This window comes from Mustela erminea, chromosome 4, assembly GCF_009829155.1.
Source record: "Mustela erminea isolate mMusErm1 chromosome 4, mMusErm1.Pri, whole genome shotgun sequence".
Classification (NCBI taxonomy): Eukaryota; Metazoa; Chordata; class Mammalia; order Carnivora; family Mustelidae; genus Mustela; species Mustela erminea.
The window spans coordinates 5,034,762-5,059,666 of NC_045617.1; the positions used below are offsets into that span (position 1 = coordinate 5,034,762).

Genomic DNA, 24,905 nt, shown 5'->3' on the forward strand with positions numbered 1-24,905 from the left:
CTCATTTGTCTCCCCTCAAATCTTTCACATACTGGGCGGGCGACTGAGTAACATGCATTAACTTGTATTCTGAGGGAGGAGCTGATCTTACAAGACACTTGACTAAATGACCATGAAGGAAAATAAGGCACTTTCTTTTCTTTAGACTTATTCCAATACTTAAAAAATAAAAAAGAAAGACAAAAAGGCTCTTTTGGTCTTTTGTTTCTTGACAACCACCAGAAAAAATCATTTAATGAAATAAAGGGTTTCTTTGTTCTTTTTCTTTTTTTTTTTTTTATAACACTTGAAAGTATAAAATGCTACATTTCCAAAAATATATATATTTTTTCTGCACCAGCACCCTTGTATAGTAAAAGTATCTACTTTTTGTTCATTTGTTTCAATGCACTACACTTTATCTACAATTTCATTACATGTATACAGCAAATAGGCAAGCATGGCTTTTACATCCTTAATGATTTTTTTTTTTCTATACAGGGAGGTTTAAAAAAAATATTTGAACAGTTTGCCCAGTAATGTGACACATAATGCATGTACCTTGTTCTCGTATAGTTTTTAAAGGAGGTTGTAAAATAAAGGTTCAGTAATTTTAACTCAGATATTTATCTTTTTAAAAATAGTGTTGCAGTTTTGCTCTTTGCATTACTTCTCAAAATTCCTTGTTAAGTTTTTTCTCTCATGGCACACTTCTAATACTTCAAATTTTGGCAGGCAATATAAAAAAGGCTGCAACTTCTGCCCTTTGAGGGCACTGTAGTGACTAAACAGCGTATCAAATTTTGAATACTTTTTGAAATCACTTCACCAATGACATCCCTGACCAAAGGTTCATGCATGATGCATCATCACACAGTACATTCAGAGAGCTGTGACTCGCTATGAGAAGAAGGTTCCTAGAAGTCTCTCACAGTAACTGCCTCTGTCACTGAGTAGTTAAGGGCCATCTGTCTCCCCTCCTGAAGTGAGGCCTTCTTACCGTTCGCTGAGGGCAGGGCATGAGAAGATGATCAGTGCTGTGGGATGAATTGGGCCTTATTGCTTTACTACTATTCAGTGCAGGTTCTAGAACCACTTTCACCCAAACAGAAAGAAAAACCGAAAGCTGAACTGGAGGACAACAATTTCTTTGTCTTTTGTTTGGTTAGATGGTAAGACGAACGGACAAGTGCCTCAGCTCGCTGCACTGACGACAGGCAAGCAAAGGCGATTACCAGTTAACTGATCAGCAGGCAGGCATGGTCAGGTCATCATTGGGTGAAGAGTTCAGAGGTCAGAAGGTCATAGGTTAGTTGCCGGTGGCGGCTGGGTGGTTAGAAACAAAAAAAAAAAAACAAAAAAAAAACAAAAAAAAAAAAAAAAGAAAAGAAAAGATAGAGAAGAGATTAGTTTCAGCTAGTGACGGCTTAATGACAACATGAAAAACTAATCACAACTAATAAAAAAAAAAGCATGTTTAATTCTGACAAACTGACTGACACCATCTACAGAATACAATAAAAATCATGACAGTTTCGTATCATGATTTGAACAAATGAAGGAGAGCCCAATCCCACAAAAAAAAAACAAAACCAAAAAACAAAAAAACTGGTTAACAAGAAAAAATAGAAATAAATACAACTAACAACTAATAGTTAGTAGCAGTCAATGAAGGAAACTGGAGAACAATGAATAGGTTTGATATACAGAATTCTGAAACAGTCAGTGCAGTTATCAGTATCTGACTGCTATTAAGCATTAGTACTCTCTCAGATGCAAGCATTAAAGCAACTATTAATGAATGGATGTGATTATTAATAACTGATGATTAACAGAAATGAGTCTAAAGAAATTTAAATTTCTGTGAACAATTTGGTTCAACATAAACTCTGGGCCAAACAAGGTTTCTTTTGTTCAATAAATGTTTATTGCTTTTTCAATTATTCTATTTACAAACAACATGGAATTTCTTGGCCTTATGATACAAAGCAATACTAAACTGTAGTCTAGCAGTGTAGGCAACATCATGGGAACCAGAAAAAGGCCAGGCCTTTTGAGCTAGCCAACACTTTCTAGTTGAAAATACTATTTTACACATATAGAACACTTATAAAATGCACTTGCATGTAAACACTGTAAAATCCTGCCATTTAAAATTCTATACTCAAAAAGCTCTAAGTACATCAAAAAATAGAAGAAATTTCTAATTGATACCAATAAGGCATTTTAAAACTACAAACAGCTTTCTTTATTCAATTTCAAAGCTAATACTCTGCAAATACAATAAAATCTGACATTTCATATACATTCCTGCTTTATATTTTATATTTTAAAAGAAGCCACCTGTAAATACTATTTTCTTTTGCAAAACAACAAACAGAACAAAAAAAATTAAAAAATTACAGTAAAACATAAAGTAGTTCTCAAGTGGAAAGTTATCGTCCCCAGTGTCCTCAAGTTGTTCCTTCCTTATAAATCAACCTTTGTCACATTCTGCTTCACCAAACTTGGTCCACTTAACAGTAGTATGATTTTTAAGACTCATTCAACAGCTTAATTATTTCTACTATATTCTGAGGTTTGAGAGAATTTTCTGTACTGTTGCCACTGTGACTAAGGCAGAGGAGATGTGAATGAAAAAAATACTCAGTGCAAAGGTAGGTTCCATGCCACTTCATAAATCATAACCCAGTAGGTATAATGTTCACAGAGTTATTTGAAATAATCTATATAATGGACTGGTTTACTTTCATATAACAAAAATGCTTTCTAGAGTCTATCATTTAGGATAGTTTATAAATACTACAAAAATACTGTATCTTCAATGAGACCAAATCTTCCCTGAATTTCTTAAAAATAAGTGGAATTTTATTTAAAATAAAAACTGCTATTCCAAAATTAAAGAAAATAAATATTTCACACGATGTAGTCATACCACTTCATAGGAAGTACTCCCAAAATACAGAACCTTAAAGCATTTTTGATATTACTTTAAATTTTGATTAAAATTGCATTTGCATTAAGTTTCTTATACAAATTATATAATGATGATTTTTATAAAATCATCACTCAGAAAAATTCTGATTATTTTGTGTGTGTGTTTGTATGTGTGGAATATATAAACAAAGCAAATTAGCACTTATATAAATATACCAGTACACCTAGATAGAATACATCCTCTGCCAAGTCCTGGCCTCCTACAGTACACACAGGTGTATCAGCTGTGCAAAATCACTTATGGTTCATTACAACGAAAAAGTCAGTTGGTCTTTTACAGGCTTTAAATTCAATTTAGAAATATGTGTAGAAGTGGGCTTATTTTTAGTAAAGAACTAGATATATCTGTCAACCATGTAGTACTCTAAATACTTATATAAAATTACATGGTTATATGTCCAAGGGCTGAGTTTTCCTGCATTAAATGAATGCTTATATTATTCTTCCTTTCAAAAATTAAAAAAAAAAAAACACCTCAAAAATAGAGAAAACAGTAGTATCATAAAATAATTTAAATGAAGGACTTCGGACACCTCCCTTAGACCCAATGAGTGCATACAGTGATAGTAACAGCAGTATACAAGTATTCTGTTATTTAAAGAAAATAAAAAAGGTAGCATTTCGGTTTGCTGACATTGCATTTTGGGTAAAATGACAAGACTAATCAAAAACACATATAACTACAAAAGAGCCACGCATGGAATGTGTTGTCATTTCCAAATACTATAAAATCCTCCTAGTATTTTCAACTATCTCAAGGCACTGCATTGAGTAACCAATAATTACTGTGTTAAAATTAAGAAAAATCTCCTACAAGGGGCAGGAAGGGAAAGATTAATAAAATAAAAACTACTTTAAAATACTCTTTCAAACTATTTCAGACATTAACAGTATAAAAAAAAAAAAAAGCTTCAAATTATTCATGGAATTATCCCGTTTCCTTAAATCCAAAATAGCTTAAAAAAAACTTTCCTCCTTCACTAGGACGCTTGTTCTGCAAGAAGGTGGTGTATACACTTGTACATGACACACCTACAAGGTGCGTTATTGTCACAGATCATCATTGAGCTTGGGGTCTAATTATACTGTTCACTGAATAATCACAAGTAATGTATGTACTAGTTAGAAGTCTTCAATTCAAGGCTCTTTAGTTACGTATGATGCTAAATAAATGTCATCCATGTCTTTGGAAAGTATTTTATTCTGATGTGGACAACAGCTGTGTCCAGTATTTATCCTCAGGACTCAGAAGAACCATGTGAAGCAGGTAGGTTGTTCATAAGTTCAGAGCAGATGTAGCACAGGAGTGTAAATTCCATCACTTTTCCCACTAATTATTAGAGAGTTTGATCAACTTAATTAGTAATAAATGTGCCATAACAGAAGCTTGAAAAAAATCTTTTTCTACCTTGCTTCAGATTTTTATCCTGTGATGACTAACTTAGAAAACAATTCAATGTCAATAAACCGAAAATATTACTCCTCAAAAACATAAATAATTTATAAAAGGGTCCAAGGGCATTTATAGGACACAAATTACAAATGCTGAAAAGGAGAAAAATGAAGACTTATTTTCCAGTCACAGGTTAGTCAAAAAAGCATATTCAAAGCTGGATTCACGTCTCCATAGAACTTTAAGAGACAGTTTACCTTCAGATAATATATTTTAGCAGCAAATGACAAAATCAAAGGATCCATTTTGGCAGGATAATGTAAGAATAAAAGGGAACTGATTTTCTCATTTATTTAAGAAAAAAAACCAAAAAACCACCAACTGCATCAAAATGATCTTCACGGTCCTTGCTTTGTTGATTTCAGCTAAGTGTCTGACATGTATGACCTCACATTCACACAGTGGCTCAAATATCTTATGAAAGAGGAAAATGGAAACTAAATCTTCAGTTTTCTCCACAAGGACACAGGAGGCATATATTCCTTTACTTCTCTCATTAAAGCACCATCCGCTCAGTTCTTTTTGCAAAACCAACCCAAAATTTCAGAACAATTAAAAGGTAAATTTTAGCAAAAATTACGACTGAAAAATAATTAAGGTGACATCAAAATTTAATAGCTCCCCAAATGGACTAATTTATGTTTTAGTAGGAATATATCACAGTACATACTAATATAGGATTTAATAAGTTAAAATAGGAAGGGAGCAAAAATAAAAAAGAAAGAAAGAAAGAAAGAAAGAAAGAAAGGAAAAGAACAAAGAAAAGGAAAGAAAGAAAAAAAAAAATCCCAACCCTTACATCTGTCAATTATGACAAATCAATTTAGAAAAAGAAAAGAAATGGTGTGCAGGTAAGCAGTTATATTTTTCCATCAGGTGTGGTGTTGCAAATATTATGGACACCCAACGCATTTCTTATAAACAAGAACTGCAGAACTAAACTAACCTCGGTCTGCGGTCACAATCCTTTGGTAAGGATGGACACGCATATCGTGCCTTCGAACTTTAGTAGCCACCGCACCTAGTTAAATTGCAATTACCAAGACAAAGTTAGAAAACATTCACAAGGGAAAAAAACAAACATTAACAGCAGGTTTATCAAAATGGATTTCAAATGTTCATTTACTATAAAAGTTTCATTTTAAGAAACACGTTAAGGCACAGTAGTTTTAAAATTAACCATAGCATGTTGTGTATATATGCGTCTATTAATATTGCATTCATTTCAAATATCTTGGCCTTAACCTATTTTATCCATTCATTCACAATCCCAAGTTACAGTATTTCATCAACTCTATTAGATCCAAACATATTTAAGCTTTACTATTCACATATTCACTGAAGTGCCTTTCTTGCAGCAGGACCACTTAAATAATGCCATGTTTAATACTGACAATTATCTGCTAACCTTAAGACCACTTCCAGAGTTTATCACTTAAAAAGGTTTAAAAGCAATTCTTAAAGCCTACAGATTGTGGTTTTAAACTTTGAGTCAATAAGTATGAACTGCAATGAATTAGGTGATTAGTAAAGCAAACAGTATAGTACACTTAGCAGTCAGTATACTACTATACACTCCTTTATAAATTACCGTTACTTTGTAAGATTACAGACTAAACCAAATTAATAACATACTTTTACTTTCTATCAGTGTGCAAAAAGTGCAAGTAAGTCACTGACTGCTAGGCTAAGCTTCCCCCCCAACCCCCCCCGGAGGCTGCTGAGACTAAGCATTTGTTAAATTCAGATCTGATGAGGGTTCAGTTAAGACCGTTCTTGAATTCTTAGCCTTTCGTTGGGAAAGCCATACCTAAAGATAAAAGGAAGGGAATTAAAAATTAGTCATCAATGAAGATTTGATGCTAATACCAATCTCCTCACTACCACCAACACACATGTCTGCATCTGTTTTGAAGGGCACTGCTTATTTTAAAATAATATGATGTGAGGCTTGATATATCATGCATGTTATCTGTGTGCAAATTTATTATAACTTAGCAATTTGAAATAATTTTCTCAGTTCTCCAAGTGCTCAAGGTCATGTTTTACTGCTTAGGTGGCAAAGCGAGAAATAGGACTGGTCATTTTGGTCATTTAGTTTATGCCAATTAGGGATCTGTACATTGTGCTTTTGTCAGTTGAATAATTAAGTATTATAAATAAAAATTTCCCAACACAAGAAAAAACACAGTGCTGAAAATGAGAAACTGCAGTGCCTCTTGCTGTTTCTAAGCAGTAAAGTGGTCCATCACCCCTTTTTCATTTTAGATATACTAATCTTAGACAAGTATAATTCCACGAGGCAAAATCAGCGAGATCTCGCAGTGAGCGTGCTGGCACAGCAGCTGGTGGCTAGAGCGCCAGCCGCGCAGGAAGCAACCAGCTCCTCGAACAGACGCTGTGCGTGCAGCAGAGAGGAGCCCTGGGGAGAGCAGCAGGCATGGGCCACAGGACAGAGCGTTAACAGAAAGGAAAACGTAAACAGGTTACATGTTACATGTTATTTTAAAAATGCTTCAAGAAATGTGCAACAGAAACAAGCCTCTCATAAACACCTCTATAGTATAATTCTGACCTGTGATACTTTATACAATGATTTAGAGATCAACGGAACACATGTACAATAAAACCTATTTGCTCATGAAACAGAAGGCACCTGAGTGCGTGCACACACACAGATAACATACAGAGCATTGTGGCTTTCTTGAATTGAACAGCGAATTTTCAAGTTGGAATCTTAGTGTCCGGGTTCATTAAAGACTTCCAAATTTTTATAAATCAGTATTAATGCTGGAAAAAAACCTTAAAAGATCAAAAGTCCTAAGAGTCAACAGCACGCATGCAGCACCAAGGTCATATACAATTCAAGGAAAAAAAGGATTCAAATTCTGTCTGGTAAAACAAAGGGGCAGCACGGAAACAGTTTGTCCCACATTGACTGGTCGTGTTAGAACAGCTGCTGTATTCTAGTCCTTCATCCAGCAAGTCAATGGGCTGAAATATCAGGCATGACTGGCATTTCAATCCACTCTATAAAAAAAAGGCATCAGTAATGTCTTTTTCAAGCACACCACTTTCTGTTCATGTAAAACCAAGCGTTCATAGTATGATCTTAACTTTTGCCTCAAATGTGATTCTGTAACAGTGACTTGGTATTTACTTATCGATTCCATACTGTACTACTGAAACCAGAGGAGTTTCTCTTATGACTGAGAGTAACTAAAACTGGAAAGAGAAAAACTGGAAAACCTGAAGAATCCAATTAATTTACCAGGTCTCTTTCATATTTTAAGTGATCATAAATATTAGAAAACACACAGACAGTAAGTTTTAAAAAAAGATCTCAAAATATTCCCACACAGAAACTTAAAATTTAGCTGACAATTAAGTACCTCCTTAAGATGAAAGGAATCTAACTCCAGGCAGTGCAGCCAACGGAGGGGGACAGGCCAAACTCAGAATGACCTCAGTGATGGCACCGGTAAAAAGTATTTTCTGTTTAAAATGTTTATAACTGATTTACCCAAAGTGAATTTGAGTTATCAAAGAGAATCCAAGCAAATTTAAGGTGCAATTCCTTAAAAGGGGAGCCATTAAGAGAGGCCGAAATAAAACAAACTTTAGGCTTCTGTCTTCCTAATGGAAACTTGTCTTGCCTCTCTAAAGCTAATGCAATCATTTCAAAGTCTGAGGCACAGAAGTTATGAAGAAAAATACCGCCAGCCACACGGGGAGAACAACTTACCTAATACACCACTAGGTTCAATAGGATACTCAAGAATTGATGTAGCTGGTGCCAACGTGTAGGGATACTCATAGGGTGTGTAGATCAAACCAGCTTCGGGCCCCGGAGGAACTATTGCAGCAGTCGGGTGAGGAGTTCCGTTTGGCATGACAGCGGTCTGTATTTGTCTGATCAAAGGCATTATGGTAGGGCCAGCTGGCGTAGGAGTACGCAGGGCAGCTGGCGGGAGGACAGGCGCAGGCCCAGTGATAATCCTTGGAGCAGCCTGGGCTGTTGCTGCAAGAGAAAAGGCAAGGGCTGCTACAGTAAGCAAAGAAATGTAGGAGGAAGTGTAGAGACAGCAGTATAACATATGGAAAATGAGAGGGAAGTAGGAAAAAGAAAGGAAAAGCAGGAAAGAAGAAAAATAAAAGGAAATCATTAGTACATGCGCTGATCACACAAAATGCCAAAGCACACTGATCAAATGCAAACAGCTTCCCCTTTCCCAGTGTGATTAAGAATACATGTGCAAAAATCAACAAGCCACTGTAAAAATTAAAAAAAAAAAAAAACCAACAAAAAACAAAAAATAAAAAACAAAAAAAAGGGATGAGATCATTAATACAGGTTATATTTAGTTCATATATTTGATGTATCTATTTTTTAAGATCTCATGAGACTAAAGATACATGCAGAAGCACATGAAAACACTCGCATTAAAAGATGTTAAAAATTTTTTGGAATTGGAGTCCACAGAAATACAGTTTTGGCTTATTTCTAATAGGATAGCTTAAGTTTCAAATTAAGAAAAGAGTAACTTTTACGTATTAACCTACTAACTACTACTTTTATATAAATTTCTTGCATCTGTAATGAACTTCATAGAAAAATATTAAAAAATGTCCCACTCCTAAATATAAGACTGTTAATGATCTACTCCATTTTGTAAAGCAACCACTTCTGAACCCACTAAAGTGCCTCTACTTTGGAAAGTGGGATAGGACTTTAAAATTCTACTTCTTTAAAAAAAAAAAAAAGCTAGTAATTTAAGTAGAAGATTATGTTCATTGAAAGACTTGTGAAGCTTTAATTCCCTCACAATGTAAAACAGCAATCTTCTTTAAGTTTATGAAAGCATCCAGAGACGTATCTAAAGGAAAACTGGGATTAAAAATAGTGTATCAGCTACTGCTCTCTGTGAACTCATTCACATTTGAAATCAACAGAGAAAAAACTGGAGGGGAACATTAGCAAGCAAGGTCAAAGGACAGAATTTGACAGAAGGGTCACTGCTTTCAGACACACTCCAAATTAAATATGGTTTAAAAAAAAAGTTTAAAAAATTTTTTTTGTCTTTTGTATAAATATAACAAAATAAGCTAGAAGCCTTAAATCTGTAGTTAACAGAACAGGAAATTTCCTGAAACTCTTGAATTTAGAAGTTGAAATTTCACCAGAACAATAAAGTTTATAAACCCCAAACTTAGTTAGACATGCTGACATAAAATAAAGGAGAATGTCCCCAATTCATGAAAACCGTAAAAATGGGACTGACTGTCAGTCCCGTCTCAAGTGACCATTATTTCGAATCTTCACTTTGTTTCACTGATCGTGTGTTGTGCTGCCAAAAGGAGAAAGGTCTGTGGACCCAGCGGCTGCTGCGGCTCTAACCATGGACTTCAGTCTCAGGCTTACGTGATTTAATGTTGGCGTCTCTGTAGGTGCCATTCAGAATCGCAAGCTCCATCAGCTGCATCTTCTTCAGGCTGTCTTCTCCCTCTGCCTGCGTGGAAACATGAGAGCAGTAGGCACTTAAGATGGGCTGCGTCCGTCACGAGTCGTCTTTACTCCCAAACCTTACATAAGGAGTATGTGACTACAGCCACCGGCTTCACTCAAAGCGGGGGGGGGGGCACAGAACCAAAAGGTGCTACATACTGATACCCAGAATACCCTCAGCCGCCACTAGCTACATTTATTTCCATGTGGACATTTTTTATGTAAACTACACTGATTTATTAAAGTTCCCCCCAAAGCTTAGCTAAATGGAGTAAATGTTAGTCAAGATTAAATGTAGTGTATTTCTTCTCTTAACCATCATTCTGTAGCACATTCGGAAACTCAATGTGCTCATTAAAAGGGGGGAGGCACCAACAATGCACCAAAAAAACACACAACCCCCTCCCCAGGACCCACCAAACTGGGATTTTAAACATGTAATATATGAGGGTGGTATTCACATATGAGAATTCTGTTTAATTTTCCAAAAAGGAAGCTTTAATAAAATCACAATCATAAGAATTTCTAAAATTTGAATATATATTCTGTTGTCTTATGCCAACATTCCTGTCTCCTCTCAATTAGTAAATACTATCACCATTCTAAAGCAAATCTATCTTTAGGGCCACCGTATGATACACTGTCTAACCCCTGAGACATTTAAAAGTAAAAGCTCTAGGGGCGCCTAGGTGGCTCAGTGGGTTAAAGCCTCTGCCTTCAGCTCAGGTCATGACCCAGGGTCCTGGGATCGAACTTAGCATCAGGCTCTCTGCTCAGCAGGGAGCCTGCTTCCCCCTCTCTCTCTGCCTGCCTCTCTGCCTACTTGTGATCTCTGTCAAATAAATAAAATCTTTAAAAAAAAAAAAAAAGTAAAAGCTCTTAACAACTATGTTACAGTGACAGGCTTTGAACACCAGGATTGTCTCTGACCATCAGAATGTCTGGCCGGCCCGTTTACCTTGGACTTGCCCCACCCTTTCTGTCGATTGTTGTCACCCCTGTTCTGGTCATTACTGGTGTATTACCAAAACTACCACAGTATTCATGTTAATGGTATCTCTTCTCCAATCAATCTATACAAGGGTAAGATTAACTGCACAAACACAACTTTTCTTCTTAATGTTCCTTAACATTTTTATGTCTTAAACCCTTCTTAGTTTCTTGCTATCTAAAAATATAAACCATTTAAGCTATCTGTGGATCTGGGCCCAAATTATCTTCTCAAGGTAAAGCAATTAGTTTTCCACTATTTTGTACACCTTTCTTCTACCGTCAATCAATCCCGTCAGTCCCTGTTACGCGTCTCTGTGCGTATTTCGACTTCCGTCCCTTGAACGCTCCTCTGCACTCCGCTCTACCCTCCTAAACCCTACCTACTCTCTGCAAACTCCCAACCTCAATGTTACCTTCTCAAAGGGCCCTCCTTAGATTATACTGTTTCTACCTTGAGTTCTAGTTTCATGTACATCACCGCCACCAAAGTAAGTTCCTGGAGAACAGAGCCTATTTCTTATTTATCACTGCCTGTATACCCATTCACCCTGTCCCACAAGCTATTTTTGCTAGTATTTCTAAATGATTGGTACAAAAAATCTTTTAACTTTATTTCCAAATCTCAAATGTCTAAATCCTGTAGGGTAAGCATTAGCGACAGCAAAAAAAAGCAGTAGATGAAGGTCCGTTTACCAAGGTTCATTCCTGAAGACGATGCTAGAAGACAGCGGAACTATGTACTCCTCACATGTATTATGCGGTATCTACTCCTCAGTACTTAATATTTAAAAACAAAGTAACCCAATGACACTTTTTTCTGACCTGATTCAGAAAGGAGCAGGACCACATGACAAGCTTGTCTGTCCTCCATCCCTACTGCAACTGTCAATGATACACAAAACCCTGTCCTTGGCACTACAGCAGCAAAAAGGGTACTATTATTTATAGTAAACAGAACTGCTAAATTAGCTTTTAACAAACCACAAAGAATTAAAAAGATGAATGAAAACATCACGAAGATAAAGTTTCAGGTGTCACTGACAACTTTTCAAAAACCTACTTTGTAGGAAAAAACAGAGGAGACTTGAATGCTTGTGGAATCACTATTCCTTGACCCCTAAGAACATGTACAACGATGACAGAGAAAAAAGTTAACAGGATTTCTTTGAAAGCCACAGCAATTACTTGTTAATGGTAAGAAAAGCATCAGCAAAAGGGACAAATTAGCAATCCATTATCTAACCCAAACTCCTTAAACTTGTTCCCTGAAAGCTAGTGATATTAAAATCTCACCAAATCACTTCAAATTTAAGTCTATACATAGTAACGGAGTATCAGAAACATATAAATTATACTCTACATTAAAAAAAAAAAAGAAAAGCAATAGGTATACCTTCATTACTTTCAACAGTGAAACAATGGTACGTGTTTGAAAATGTCATCAAGTAAGAGAAATAAAGATGGAAGAAGTTACGTGACCTCTTGTCTCGGAGAGTGCCGCAGAGGGAAGACGGACTGGAATGCATGTTCTCACCCAACTGTTTTTTTGGATAACAATTTAACCACACTCATTAGCTGGTGATGCAGGGTTAAAACAGAGGAGAAAGCCAAAGAGAAAGATGATGGAAGACACACATGTGTGCACATCAAGGTTCGTGCATGTATGTCTTGACCTTTTACAAGGTGCAGGACACTGAAAAACAGATATAGGGTCACAGACCTCCCCCTTGCCTACCCAAGAGGAGAGCAGCGCAGCTTTCACGAGGCAGCAGCAATGGACTCTGCCACAATGACCTCGCTGGAGGCCACTGAGGTTCACAAGTTAGTAATTATAGTATGCACACTGACTACATCACATTACGGCGGGCTCCACTAATACCTCCTAGCAGAGCACAAAATTTAGTTCGGAAGCTAGAGTTTCAACGTGGTGGTCTCACTCCAAAATTAGCTTTACTCTGGCCTCTTCATCACTTCTCCCCACCTCGCCCGCCACTCTGTATGCACAGAGCACGATGCTGTGCCTCAAGAGTCTGCAGAGTTCGTTACAGAATTACTCTAACAGAGAAGTGGTTAGTTAAACCTTCTTGTCCTGGTTTCGTCAGTGAAACTTGACATCATATTCCTGCCGGGATGCTGTTGAAGGGGTATGCCATCTCTCTTTCCAACAGAACTTCAGATAAGAAAATGTGCTGGTTTCTTAGCTAATTTCTCCTGAGTTTTTCCTATAGTCCTGAAGGCTCTAGAGCTTCTGCCACTCAGGCTTCCTATCAGGAGTTTATTTGATGTTTCCTCTTCTCTCAAAGATAAAAGCTGATCAAACAAGGCATCCTGAAATCATACATCTCAACTCCAGATATTTCAAAAGGCATTTCTGTAGAACTTGCACAAGAACAAACACCTCTACAGAGATGGAACACCGACTTCTCCTTCTGTAACAAAAGAAGCTGTTCTTGAACAACCAAACCTCAGGTCGTAGAAGGGTGTTTTATAATGCTGAATCAAAGTGTTCATCTAGAACTTTACGAATTCTTATTTCTCATTTGCTCTATATTTTAAAATCCGAGATATAATTTATATGCAGTGGAATCCTGAGATCTTAAGTGCAACATTCAGTCAGTTTTGATGAATGCACATCAAGCCACAGGATGGTTCGATCAACTCAAAAGTTCCACGGTGCCTCTTCACACGTTAAGATCCTCCCCACTCTACCCCTGGAAACCCGCAATCTGATTTTTGTCACCAGGTTAGTTTTCCTATTCTAGAATTTCATATAATGGAATGACAGAGTACATACACTTCGTGTGCCCCAGCTTCTTTCACTCAGCATTATTCATGAAACTCTTCCGCACTGCCGCATGGGTCAGTGGCATACCTGTTTGGACAGCTGAGTTGTATTTCATTTATTTATCTACTCTTCTGCTATGGCCATTGGAATGTTTTTGGATATTGTGCATAAAGCCACTGTGAAAATTCTCATGTAAGATATTTTTGTGAATGTAGTTTTTCTGCCCCATTTTCTGAACACACACCTAGACGCAGAATTACTGGGTCATAGGATGAATATTTCTCCCACATTTCCTGTATGAAAAGTATTATGTAAAGTTACTGAAAAATTAGGAATAATGTACCTTTTAAATGTAGAAGTTTAAAAAATATAACAAACACCTGCTAACTCATCTATAGGTCCACTGTCCCATATCTAAAACCTGTGGCATCCTAAGTATTTTGAGAATTTTTCAGATATGTATAAAGACATTATACCAAGGATTACACAACATCCCCATTGGGTCTGGAGGAATACTGCAATAATCCAATCTGTGACAAACATAAAAATAATACACTAATAAGTAGGATAAAGACAGATTATTTTTCTTTTCTGAACTTCTTGGGGGTTTACAATTATGGAAGACAGATTATGAATCTGTATAAATAATCTATGCATTATTATCTATCATACTCTATAATCTATTATAATAATTTACAGCTATGTTACCGGCTATATTTAACAGCTATGTTAAAGTGACAGAAATAGGTCATGGTTAATACTAGACTGAGAATGCAGAGGTCTTAGCATTTTAAAGTAGAACTTATATGCTGCTATACCTTATTAAAGCTAGATACCAGATTTTCATCATCTAAACATTTACACTTTATAACACTTCTGTGGCACTGGTACTGTGTTATCCCTGAGGCCTAGACAGGTTAGGCAGCTTATCTAATGTCGCATATGGTCACACCATCAAACTGGCTTCTAACCCAGCATACTCAATCTAAACTCCTTATCATACCCTCTCCTTGGTGCAGCGCCTTTAAGTGGAATTATCCTTTGGATTCATCGAAGACCTCAAGTAAGAAATTAAGAAAACCATGTTTATTTGGCATCTTTAAATTTATAAAGTACACATTAAAACAAACTCCACTACAATAATGTAATTAATTACAAAAGAGAAGTGAAGCAAATGTATGAATATTTCCAAATCATTAAAATGTGATTAGTAAAATAATTTTCCTATTAAAAAAAGCCTAAACTCTCCAGCTTAGCAATCAAGTCACTTAACGTCTGTCTATAAGGCAGTCCTATTTGCAAATATTCTGCATTAGTTAAAATCATCTTCCCACTGTTCCTAGAAGCCTGCTTGTGCTTTTTTGCCCCCAACCAAGACAAGATCCTATCTAGAAGCATCCTCTGCATACTTCTTTTGATAGCCCAGATGACTGTTCCCTCCAGAGTATATTTTTCCTAATCACACCCACACACAATGGGTATCATTTTCCTAAATCTATGTTGCTCCTTTTGGGATACTCAATCCTATATAGCCATGTACTATCTCATTTTTTCTATTTTTCATGTAGTTTTCAGGAAATTTCTCATGTGACTTATAACCATAAATTAACCATTAACCAATTAAAACAGTCTTCTTATAGCTCCCAATGCCTTGTAGACGTGAACTTGCTCACTAACATTAAAAAATTTGATTCTTTTCCATAAATTTAAAATAATGAGTGGTGAGAGGCCTGGGCGCCTCAGTTGGTTGAGCGTCTGCGTCTGCCTTTGGCTCAGATCATAATTCCCAGGTCCTGGGATGGAGCCCCACACTGAGCTCAGTGGGAAGTCAGCTTCTCCCTCTTCCTCTGCCCCTCCTCCTGCTTGTGCTCTCTCTCCCTCTCTCTCAATAAAATCTTAAGAAGAACATACATGAGTAGAAACAGTTTTCTAAACATAAATTCACTTTTCTGAACAATAAATTAGTAAGAAAAAAGAGAGAATGGAGAGTGACAAAAGTTTAAAACAATTTTCATACCAATCATTACTTGTATATGGTCCGCCAGCTAAGGAAAATTTGATAAAGAACATAACTGACTTTAAGCTAAATAGAGGATTTTATACAGGAGAGAAACAGAACAGAATCTGTCTTTAAAGGCATATTCTGTTATTTTGTGAATGGACTGTTTGGGGCTTGAGTACGATTAGAGAGAGACCAGTCATGAGGAGCTTGACTTCAACCCCAGTGACAGAAAATGTACTGGACTGGCGTGGAAGTAGTAACAGATGGAAAAAAAATAACTCAAAAGGACTTGACAGCTAGTCGGATGGAACAAGCGAGAGAAAGGAGACATTAAAGAATAATGTTCAGGTTTTTGGATTAAGCAATCAAGTAGATGGTGGCTCCATTTAATAAAGGGAAAGGCTGAGGGGAACAGAATCAAGAGCTCTGTTTGGAAATACTAAGTTTGAAAATGCTTGGCTCTTTAAATAGCCAAGTGGAGATGTGAGGTACAGAGCTTAATGTAAATCCGCGACTATTTACTCAAATTCATCCCATAACACTAGTAGAAAAATTAACCTCCCGCACTATTTTATAATATTTTTCTCCTAGATTATGCAGATTATTAAGTTTCAAACTGACCAGCTCTATACTTTTAACAGTGGGTTTAGGACTCTTGATAGTACTATCTCTTCTTTGCAAGCTGGTTCTGGTGGGCTCTCACAACCAAGATGCACCGTAGAGGGCATTTAAGCAAGACGGAAGAACCATGGAGGGGAGAAGGGATGCTCCTTCCCGTGCCAGAGGTTCTCAGGCTCCACACTTCCTTCCCAGCACTTCTAGAACAAGCTTTCTTATGTCACCCATGAGGAACACCACCAGCCAACCAGTTTATCTACTCCTCTGAGCTACTGTGTTTCCCGTATGAGGCAAGTTCCACGTCTGCACAGAACTTTCTCACAGTTCCTAAGATCGAACAACAGTACCAATCTCTCTCTTGTCTCTCCCAGCCCTGGCATAAGAGCTGCTGCCTATCGTTTCTCAATCTGTATTACACCCTGCTCCTTTTGTAGTTTTCAGCACATGTTTAATCAATTAATTCATTAATTCTCTCCACTGAAAAACCTAGTGTGGCTTTTGTTTTCCTGATACAAGGAAGTGGCTCCCCATTACTACTACTTCATAGGGCCTGAACTTCCCAGACTGGCCTTTATGGCTACACCAATTTCTTTTAAGTCACCAACTTCATCTTGTGCCAAAAAGGTACGTGGACTCCATGGTAATCTATTGTTTCTTCAGATTTACAAGTTGCTTGATTCCACCTTCCTTTCCTTTCCCAGTCTTCAATGTCTAGTTAAGAGATGACTAATGAGCACTTACTATGATGCAGATACTGTGCTAAAGTCCAACACAAAAATAATGATGTTCACCAACTGAAGAGCATGAGAGAAAAGTCCCAGAATCGTACAGAAACCCAACACTGCAAACATGTATCAGAACTCCGTGCTTAGGTGGAGAGGCAAAGGCACATTAGCACCACTGTTGCACCTTGGCTACACAGGCCGAGTACTAAAAGGTAATGTGTAAGCCTCCACTTTCAATGATACGCGAAGACTATCTTATTGTTTTGTTGAAAAATTCGTGGGTCAAAATGTTACTGACACAGTAGGGGGAGAAAAATCTTGGCGTATTTTACACTATTTGCCATTACATTCATTATCCCACAAACTTCCACTTAATCATAATACCTGGTTTAGCAGCAACAACTTACCAAAAATAAAGCAAGATAGAGAGGAAGAAGCATGAGGCATTTCCTTAGCCAGAAAAGTTTGAAAGGTTTAAACACACACACACACACACACACACACACACACACACACACACACACTGCTGCATAAATTTTATTAAACTATATAAAAAACTAACTTTTAAAAATTTTATTTATTTTAGAGAGAAGAGCATGCATGTGCGGGGGGAGGGGCAGAGCAGCCTAAGATCATGACCTGAGCCAAACCAAAAGTCAGATGCTCTCCCAACTGGGCTCTCCAAGTGCCTCCACTGAATACTTTTTTTTTTTTTTTTTAAATTTTTAAGATAATGTGTTCTTTCCTCAACAAGGCATAAACAGATCTATTAAAAGCAGTAACAATCTCAGAAAAGTCTTATCATAATAAGCATTTATTTCTTCCTATGTGAAACACAGTAAGACATAATTTGATATTTTATTCTTTATGGTAAGCTTAATAGGAATGACAAACTTTTGAAAGATTTACACGATCCATACCTTGGGCTACACACTAAACTAGTATCAGCAAAGCCACAAAATTATCTTACAGGGAAGAAAGTCCTCTGAAATAGATCATTTTAGGTAAACACTTTCAGACTATACGGCTGGGGCAACAAAAGGAAGGGCATATAATTACACACTGTGAGCTTAGGAGAGCCTGACTCTACAGAAGATAAAGAGCAGGTACCTGAAAATGATGATGATCTAAAAATGGATTAGTTGTGGGAGGTATATGGGAGAAGGAGGGAAAAATTTGCAAAGTATATATACAGTGGCAGCGGTGGTAGGGAGTGAGTAGACCCTTGTAGGATGTCATAACAAATGCCTGACAAGTTCTAGAAGTAATAACACATTAAACTCACATGGATCCAGATTAAGCAGTAAGTCTACAGGAAGGAAAAGTAATTTCTTTTCTTTTTTTTTTTTTAATGGTTATTTATTTATTTATTTATTTACTTATTTTAAAGATTTTATTTATATATTTGACAGACAGAGCTCACAAGTAGGCAGAGAGGCAGGCGGGGGGGGGGGGGGGGAAGTAGGCTCCCTGCTGAGCAGAGAGCCCGATGCAGGGCTGGATCCCAGGACCCTGGGATCATGACCTGAGCCGAGGGCAGAGGCCTTAACCCACTGAGCCACCCAGGCGCCCCAATTTATTTTCTTTTTAAGAAAATACTCACTGCATACTAAAGACCAATCACTAGTCTAGGTATAGAAAGAATCGATGTGGCATTCGTATCTAAGACTGAGAGTCTGGTCTGGATAGAGACGGAAAGGAAAGCAAGCTCAATAAAGTGTAACAGCTGCTGTGAGAAGTGTACGCAGGCTGTAGCTGAAGACCAAACACAGAACTATGGGGAAAGGACCAAGAACCACTTCAAGGATCTAAAGATAACTACGAACCTGTCTAAAAAAATCCAGAGTACAAAGGCAAAATGTTACCTACACTGTTAGTGGGTTAACAGAGAACTAAGCTCACCCAAAAGTATCTATGATAAAACTGTTCGGGTGTTGAGTTTGCTAAGTTCTTTATAGATTCTGGACACTAGTCCTTTATCTGATATGTCGTTTGCAAATATCTTCTCCCATTCTGTCAGTTGTCTTCTGATTTTGTTAACTGTTTCCTTTGCTGTGCAAAAGCTTTTGATCTTGATGAAATCCCAATAGTTCATTTTTGCCCTTGCTTCCCTTGCCTTTGGCGTTGTTCCTAGGAAGATATTGCTGCGGCTGAGGTGGAAGAGGTTGCTGCCTGTGTTCTCCTCAAGGATTTTGATGGATTCCTTTCGCACATTGAGTATTTACCCTAAAGATACAAACGTAGTGATCCAATAGGGCACGTGCACCCGAATGTTTATAGCAGCAATGTCTACAATAGCCAAACTATGGAAAGAACCTAGATGTCCATCAACAGATGAATGGATCAAGAAGATGTGGTATATATACACAATGGAACACTATGCAGCCATCAAAAGAAATGAAATCTTGCCCTTTGCGACAACATGGATGGAACTAGAGCGTATCATGCTTAGTGAAATAAGTCAAGCAGAGAAAGACAACTATCATATGATCTCCCTGATATGAGGAAGTGGTGATGCAACATGGGGGCTTAAGTGGGTAGGAGAAGAATAAATGAAACAAGATGGGATTGGGAGGGAGACAAACCATAAGTGACTCTTAATCTCACAAAACAAACTGAGGGTTGCTGGGGGGAGGGGGTTTGGGAGAAGGGGGTGGGATTATGGACACTGGGGAGGGTATGTGCTTTGGTGAGTGCTGTGAAGTGTGTAAACCTGGTGATTCACAGACCTGTACCCCTGGGGATAAAAACATATGTTTATAAAAAATAAAAAATTAAAAAAAAAAACAAAACAAACAAACAAAAAAAACTGTTCGGGACACCTGGGTGTCTGAGTCAGATAAGCCTCTGCCTTCCGCTCAGGTTATGATCCCAGGGTCCTGGGAAAGAGCACTGGGCTCTTTCCTCAATAGGGAGCCTGCTTCTCTCTCCACATTGACTGCTACTCTGCCTGCTTGTGTGCTCTCTCTTCCTTCTCTCTCTCTCTCTCTTTCTGACAAATAAATAAAATCTTAAAAACAAGCAAACAAACAAAACTGGTAATCATGGTCTTAAAAGACTTCAGGTAATGCTACTATATGATGTCAACCTACTACAGGGATTCTTCAAAGTAACCTATAGGCACTAGGACACACTGATGAGATTTCTGAGCCATCAAGTGCAGTGTAATGATCTCTAAGCTGAGAGTAGAGGCGGAAAGCTGCCCTGTCCTCAGAGCAATGGCAGGTCACTATTGCTAGTTTCACTTATACACAAACTACTTTTGGATCTAGTCATTACGGTGACACTGAGGCCATTAATTTGGTCGCTTCACACCTTAACTTTTGTTCTTTACTGTTCTGTAAGATATCTAAAGGGGTATCTTCCCTGTAAACAGCTGACTGAAACTCTGAACCTCAACATAAGGCCAAGGGAGACAAAACAGGGAAGAAAAAAGGGCAGGGAATTTCTTCAAGTATCACCTGGTAGCATTTGACCTCTATGATGTATCACAACTGCAATGAAGACAAATAAGATTTAAGTTTTGCCCTATAATTTTTGTTCTGAGATTGAGACTCTTATTATCTACTTTTCCTTGGCCAGAGGAAAAAAAAATTAAGCTAATTAAATATCTCATTTTTTTAAAAGGTCTCTTATTATCTCATTTTTTTTTTAAAGGTCTCTTGTTTCTGGGATTCAAATAAGCCTTTATTTCAAGTGTTTATAACTTTCAAAGAATTTAGTCATTCTTATCCGATTTAAACTTCTTAACAACCTGTAAGGTCTATAACACAGGTGTTATCTCTCCCACTGGTTGTACTTTAGGGTAAAATTTAACGTAAGACAGGAGTTTGTGCCACTATGTTAGTAAAGCACTTGAATGCTTCTTTCGCTTAGCTATCCCACAGTTAGGAAGCCAAGTACGGGTGGCCAAACTTGCAGAATAAAATAATAAACAAAATGTGGGATATAAATAACACTTTTCTTTAGGGATGAAGAATAATGTACTTCTGAAATAAACTACAAATACTCCTTCATCTCTTAAGTGGGCTCAGCTATCTAGCAACCTAAAAACCACATTTTAAAGTAGGCATAAAATAAATCAGGGAAAGTTAAGCATAGGAGTTGACAATTAGGAACAGGAGTTAATTCTGAACTAAAACTTTAGAAATTTTTCCTCTACTGCAGGAGTTATTTATGAGAAAAACAGCTGTTATTCTGGAGTGTACCAGATATTATTTTAGAAGAAGGCAATATAAGAAGTCCTCTCAAGTCCTCTACTTAAGAACTGTGAACCTTATCAACTTTCAAAGTTAACAAAGCACTCTCCTTAAGCAAGCTGATAACGCATGGGCATTTGGTTTTTGGGTATTCTTGGTGGCTCCCATGTTTACCTTGTATTTTGAGGTGTTTTATAAATATTAAAAAAAAAACCACATTATAGCAGTAAGTGTAATAATAATTAGCCTATAAACTAGTAATATACAATTATCAAGAGAAACAAAAATTTTAAAATGGTGAGAAAATGTTCAATGTTGGAAAGTATTTTAAAAATCAAGGGTTTAGGGTGCCTGAGTGGCTCAGTTGGTTAAGCAACTGCCTTCAGCTCAGGTCACGATCCCAGACTCCCAGGATCGAGTCCTGCATTGGGGTCCCAGCTCCACAGGGAGTCTGCTTCTCCCTGTGACCTTCTCGCCTCTCACTCACTCTCTCAAATAAATAAATAAAATCTTAAAACAAACAAACAAACAACCAACCAAGGGTTTAAAAACCAAGATGAAATTTCTTTCATAATGATAGCTGTGTGGTGTGACCTCAAGCCTTGGGCGAATGAATCGTCCACACTGCACAGAATGTGACTATGCACACTGGGAAGGGGCCAGGTATATTCAGGCTGCCAGCGATTTCCCTGTGAGACTTGATGAGCTCTAGTACGTAAGGGTGTCAACTGCCTCAACAGGTTTCTTTATGTATATACCAAACTGATGTATTTTGAAGAAGGTATCAATGATATACCACACCGAGGGGGTTGAAAACACTGACAAAGTCTTCAACTACCAAGGGCAGGCCCTTAACTCTTTAGTAGGAGGTATCCAGGGAATGAAAGCAGGAAATGGTCTTCAGTGATCTCGCCTCACAAACCAATGGACTTAAATATTTTCTTTCCAAATCTAGGTGCTTTTGTATTAACTTTAAAACTGTATTTTAAAGATTATTTGAGAGCAAGAGAGAGAGCACTTGTGTGTGTGTGTAAGAGGGAGAGAATCTCAAGCAGATTCCCTGCTGAGCAAGGATCCAGAGGTGAGGCTAGGTCTCACAACCAATAAGTACATGACCTGAGCCGAAATCACTAGTTGGTTAATTGCTTAACCAACTGAGGCACCCAGGAGTCCCTAAATTGTATTTTAAAATTTACATATAAGCTACTACTCAAGGTAGCCTTAATGGCTTTATTCCCATCTAGATTTTATTATAAACTGAATTTATCCCTTATAGTTGATATATAATTTTATCCTACTATTTTTATGAAATATCCTATGAAAAGTCTTTACATTATAGTCCTTAAATCTCTAAAAGATGATTATATCTCTAAGACAGGTTTTAACTAACAAAGACTGCGCTCTTGGAAATTTGTATCAGGGAAGATGGAGTTGGATATAGACAATTAAGCCGTTAAAACAAACTTATACGGAGTTTCCAGGAATATTCAGCAAGGATGTCAAACTAAGTTTGGGCTCATGATCAACCAGGTAGTGAAGGCTCTGGGATATTCACATGTTAAAGTAATGTACAATGTCAGACACACAGATGAGTAAGAGTTAAAGGGGTCAGAAAGAGTGAAGGTGGTTCCAAGGAAGAGAAAGAACACGCTCAAAAATCTAGAATCGGGGCGCCTGGGTGGCTCAGTAGGTTAAAGCCTCTGCCTTCGGCTCAGGTCATGATCTCAGGGTCCTGGGATCGAGTCCCACATCGGGCACTCTGCTCAGCGGGGAGCCTGCTTCTTCCTCTCTCTCTGCCTGCCTCTGCCTACTTGTGATCTCTCTCTGTCAAATAAATAAATAAAATCTTTAAAAAAAAAAATCTAGAATCAAGAGTGAGATCAGTTAGGTTGATAATGTGGTAACAGTCTGCAAGCCGTGCTCAAGCAAGGACATACTCTGTGGAGTAATTCAAACTCACTAGAGGGTCTTAACCTAAGGAAAATCATGATTAAAATTCTATTTTTAGAAGCACTTCTTTAGCTGCGGTACAGAGAGTATCTGGAAAGGTAAGACTAAGACAGGCAGGAAGATCATACAGATAAAGCAGAGACTGTGTGTTTCTAATCCAGGCAACAAATAATGATATTCTGAACCGAGACAATTCCAACAGGGATGGAGAGATGAGAAGTAGGAGATGGTTGGAGGGCCGAACCAATGGTGCGTGTGTGTGTGGGGGAAGGGGGATGCGGCAGCACAATATTCTAAATATTCACAGTTTAATAGTTCCTCATTGTCTTACATTAATTTTTTGCTTTTATGAAGAATACTGTTACAAATTACTTTCCTGATTGGGGATTACCTCTTTGGAATAAACTAAGAACTGCACTTACTCACTTACTCCACTACTTCATGCCAGAGGCTGCATACCCTATTAAACTGTGTCCTGAAAAGGCTTTTGCAATGTCCATGGTTACAAAGGTATGGGTATTCATTTTATGGTCTTTTCAATAACTTGTTTTATTTAAAAAAAAAAAAAGAAAAAGAAAAGAAAAACTCAAACAAAATAACTGCTAACCAAATGGGAATAATGTCATTGATTCCTTAAATGGAAGTTCAAATTGGGCTTTTTCTCAGGCATCTTCCAGGAAGAGATGTGATTTTCCCACTTTTATTTCCCCATGAAAACAGAGTAACTGCCAGGATTGTATTAACATGCTAGAGTTCACTAAAAAGCTATGTGCATGGTAAAATGATGATCTCTCTCTGTGCCTGGTGGCTCTCACCTGACAAGCTAGACAAGTAACCATAAAGATCACAGAGTATTAAGTATTGCTTGTACTTTGACTGTTTTAATGCTTCTTACTGCTTTTATATATTTTATATACATATGTACATATAACATACATATGTATGTGTAAAAAGTACTTATGTATACATATCTGTATGTATAGCATAGTTTTTAAAAGTTACTTGTACTTTCACAGTTTCTTTTTATCACAGAGAATATCCAACATATATAAAATCAGCAAACTCTTAAATGTTTTGCATTCCAGTGACAGATCTTATACTGAAAATACTTCAAATTTATAAAAATTAGTAGCTAAAATGGGGTTTGTTAACAGAAGGATACTTTAGAAGCTGCTGTAATGCATTTTTTAAATTTAGGAACACTAGGGTACCTGGGTGGCTCAGAGGGTTGAAGACTCTGCCTTCGGCTCAGGTCATGATTGAGCCCTGCAACGGGCTCTCTGCTCAGCAGGGAGCCTGTTTCCCCCTTTCTCTCTGCCTGCCTCTCTGTCTACCTGTGATTGCTGTCAAATAAATAAAATCTTTTAAATAAATAAATAGATTTAGGAACACCTTAAAAATATTAAGTTGCATGGCTGGAGGACATTTTAATTGGCTTATAACTATAATCATTACCAAATCTAACACTCACTACTTGGTTTTTAAACCACAGTAGAAATAGTCTTCTGCTTCAGCAAGTTCTACCGCTTCAGTGCTGTATGAGGATTCTGAGTGGTGGCATACTTCCTACCACCAGCATCAACATACAAACACAGGTATTTTTCTGACAGACAAGTTTTCATGGTAAGTAATGGAATTAAGAAAGCAGTAAATCAGAGAACAACATATTCATTGCGTAGCCACTATTAGCTGAAATGT

At 37.3% G+C, this 24,905-nt stretch overlaps 1 protein-coding gene across 7 annotated transcripts in view; it reads right to left on the reverse strand.

Annotated features, from left to right (window-relative positions):
- Positions 1–527: 527 nt before the first annotated feature.
- QKI (QKI, KH domain containing RNA binding) overlaps positions 528–24,905 on the reverse strand; it is a 155,419-nt gene continuing 131,041 nt past the window's right edge. The window contains exons 5-8 of one of the 7 annotated variants that reach the window (XR_004284460.1): positions 9,852–9,939; positions 8,175–8,474; positions 5,376–6,239; positions 528–1,305 (exon numbers count right to left, since the gene is read on the reverse strand). Coding sequence is in view for 6 of the 7 variants with exons in the window: in XM_032337970.1 (XP_032193861.1) it covers positions 1,289–1,305; positions 5,376–5,450; positions 8,175–8,474; positions 9,852–9,939 (480 nt within the window). In the remaining variant the exon portion in view is untranslated. Of the gene's footprint in view, positions 1,306–1,887; positions 7,460–8,174; positions 8,475–9,851; positions 9,940–24,905 lie in introns of those variants that run through there. The other 6 variants (XM_032337970.1, XM_032337968.1, XM_032337967.1 and 3 more) reach the window with 6 other exon arrangements.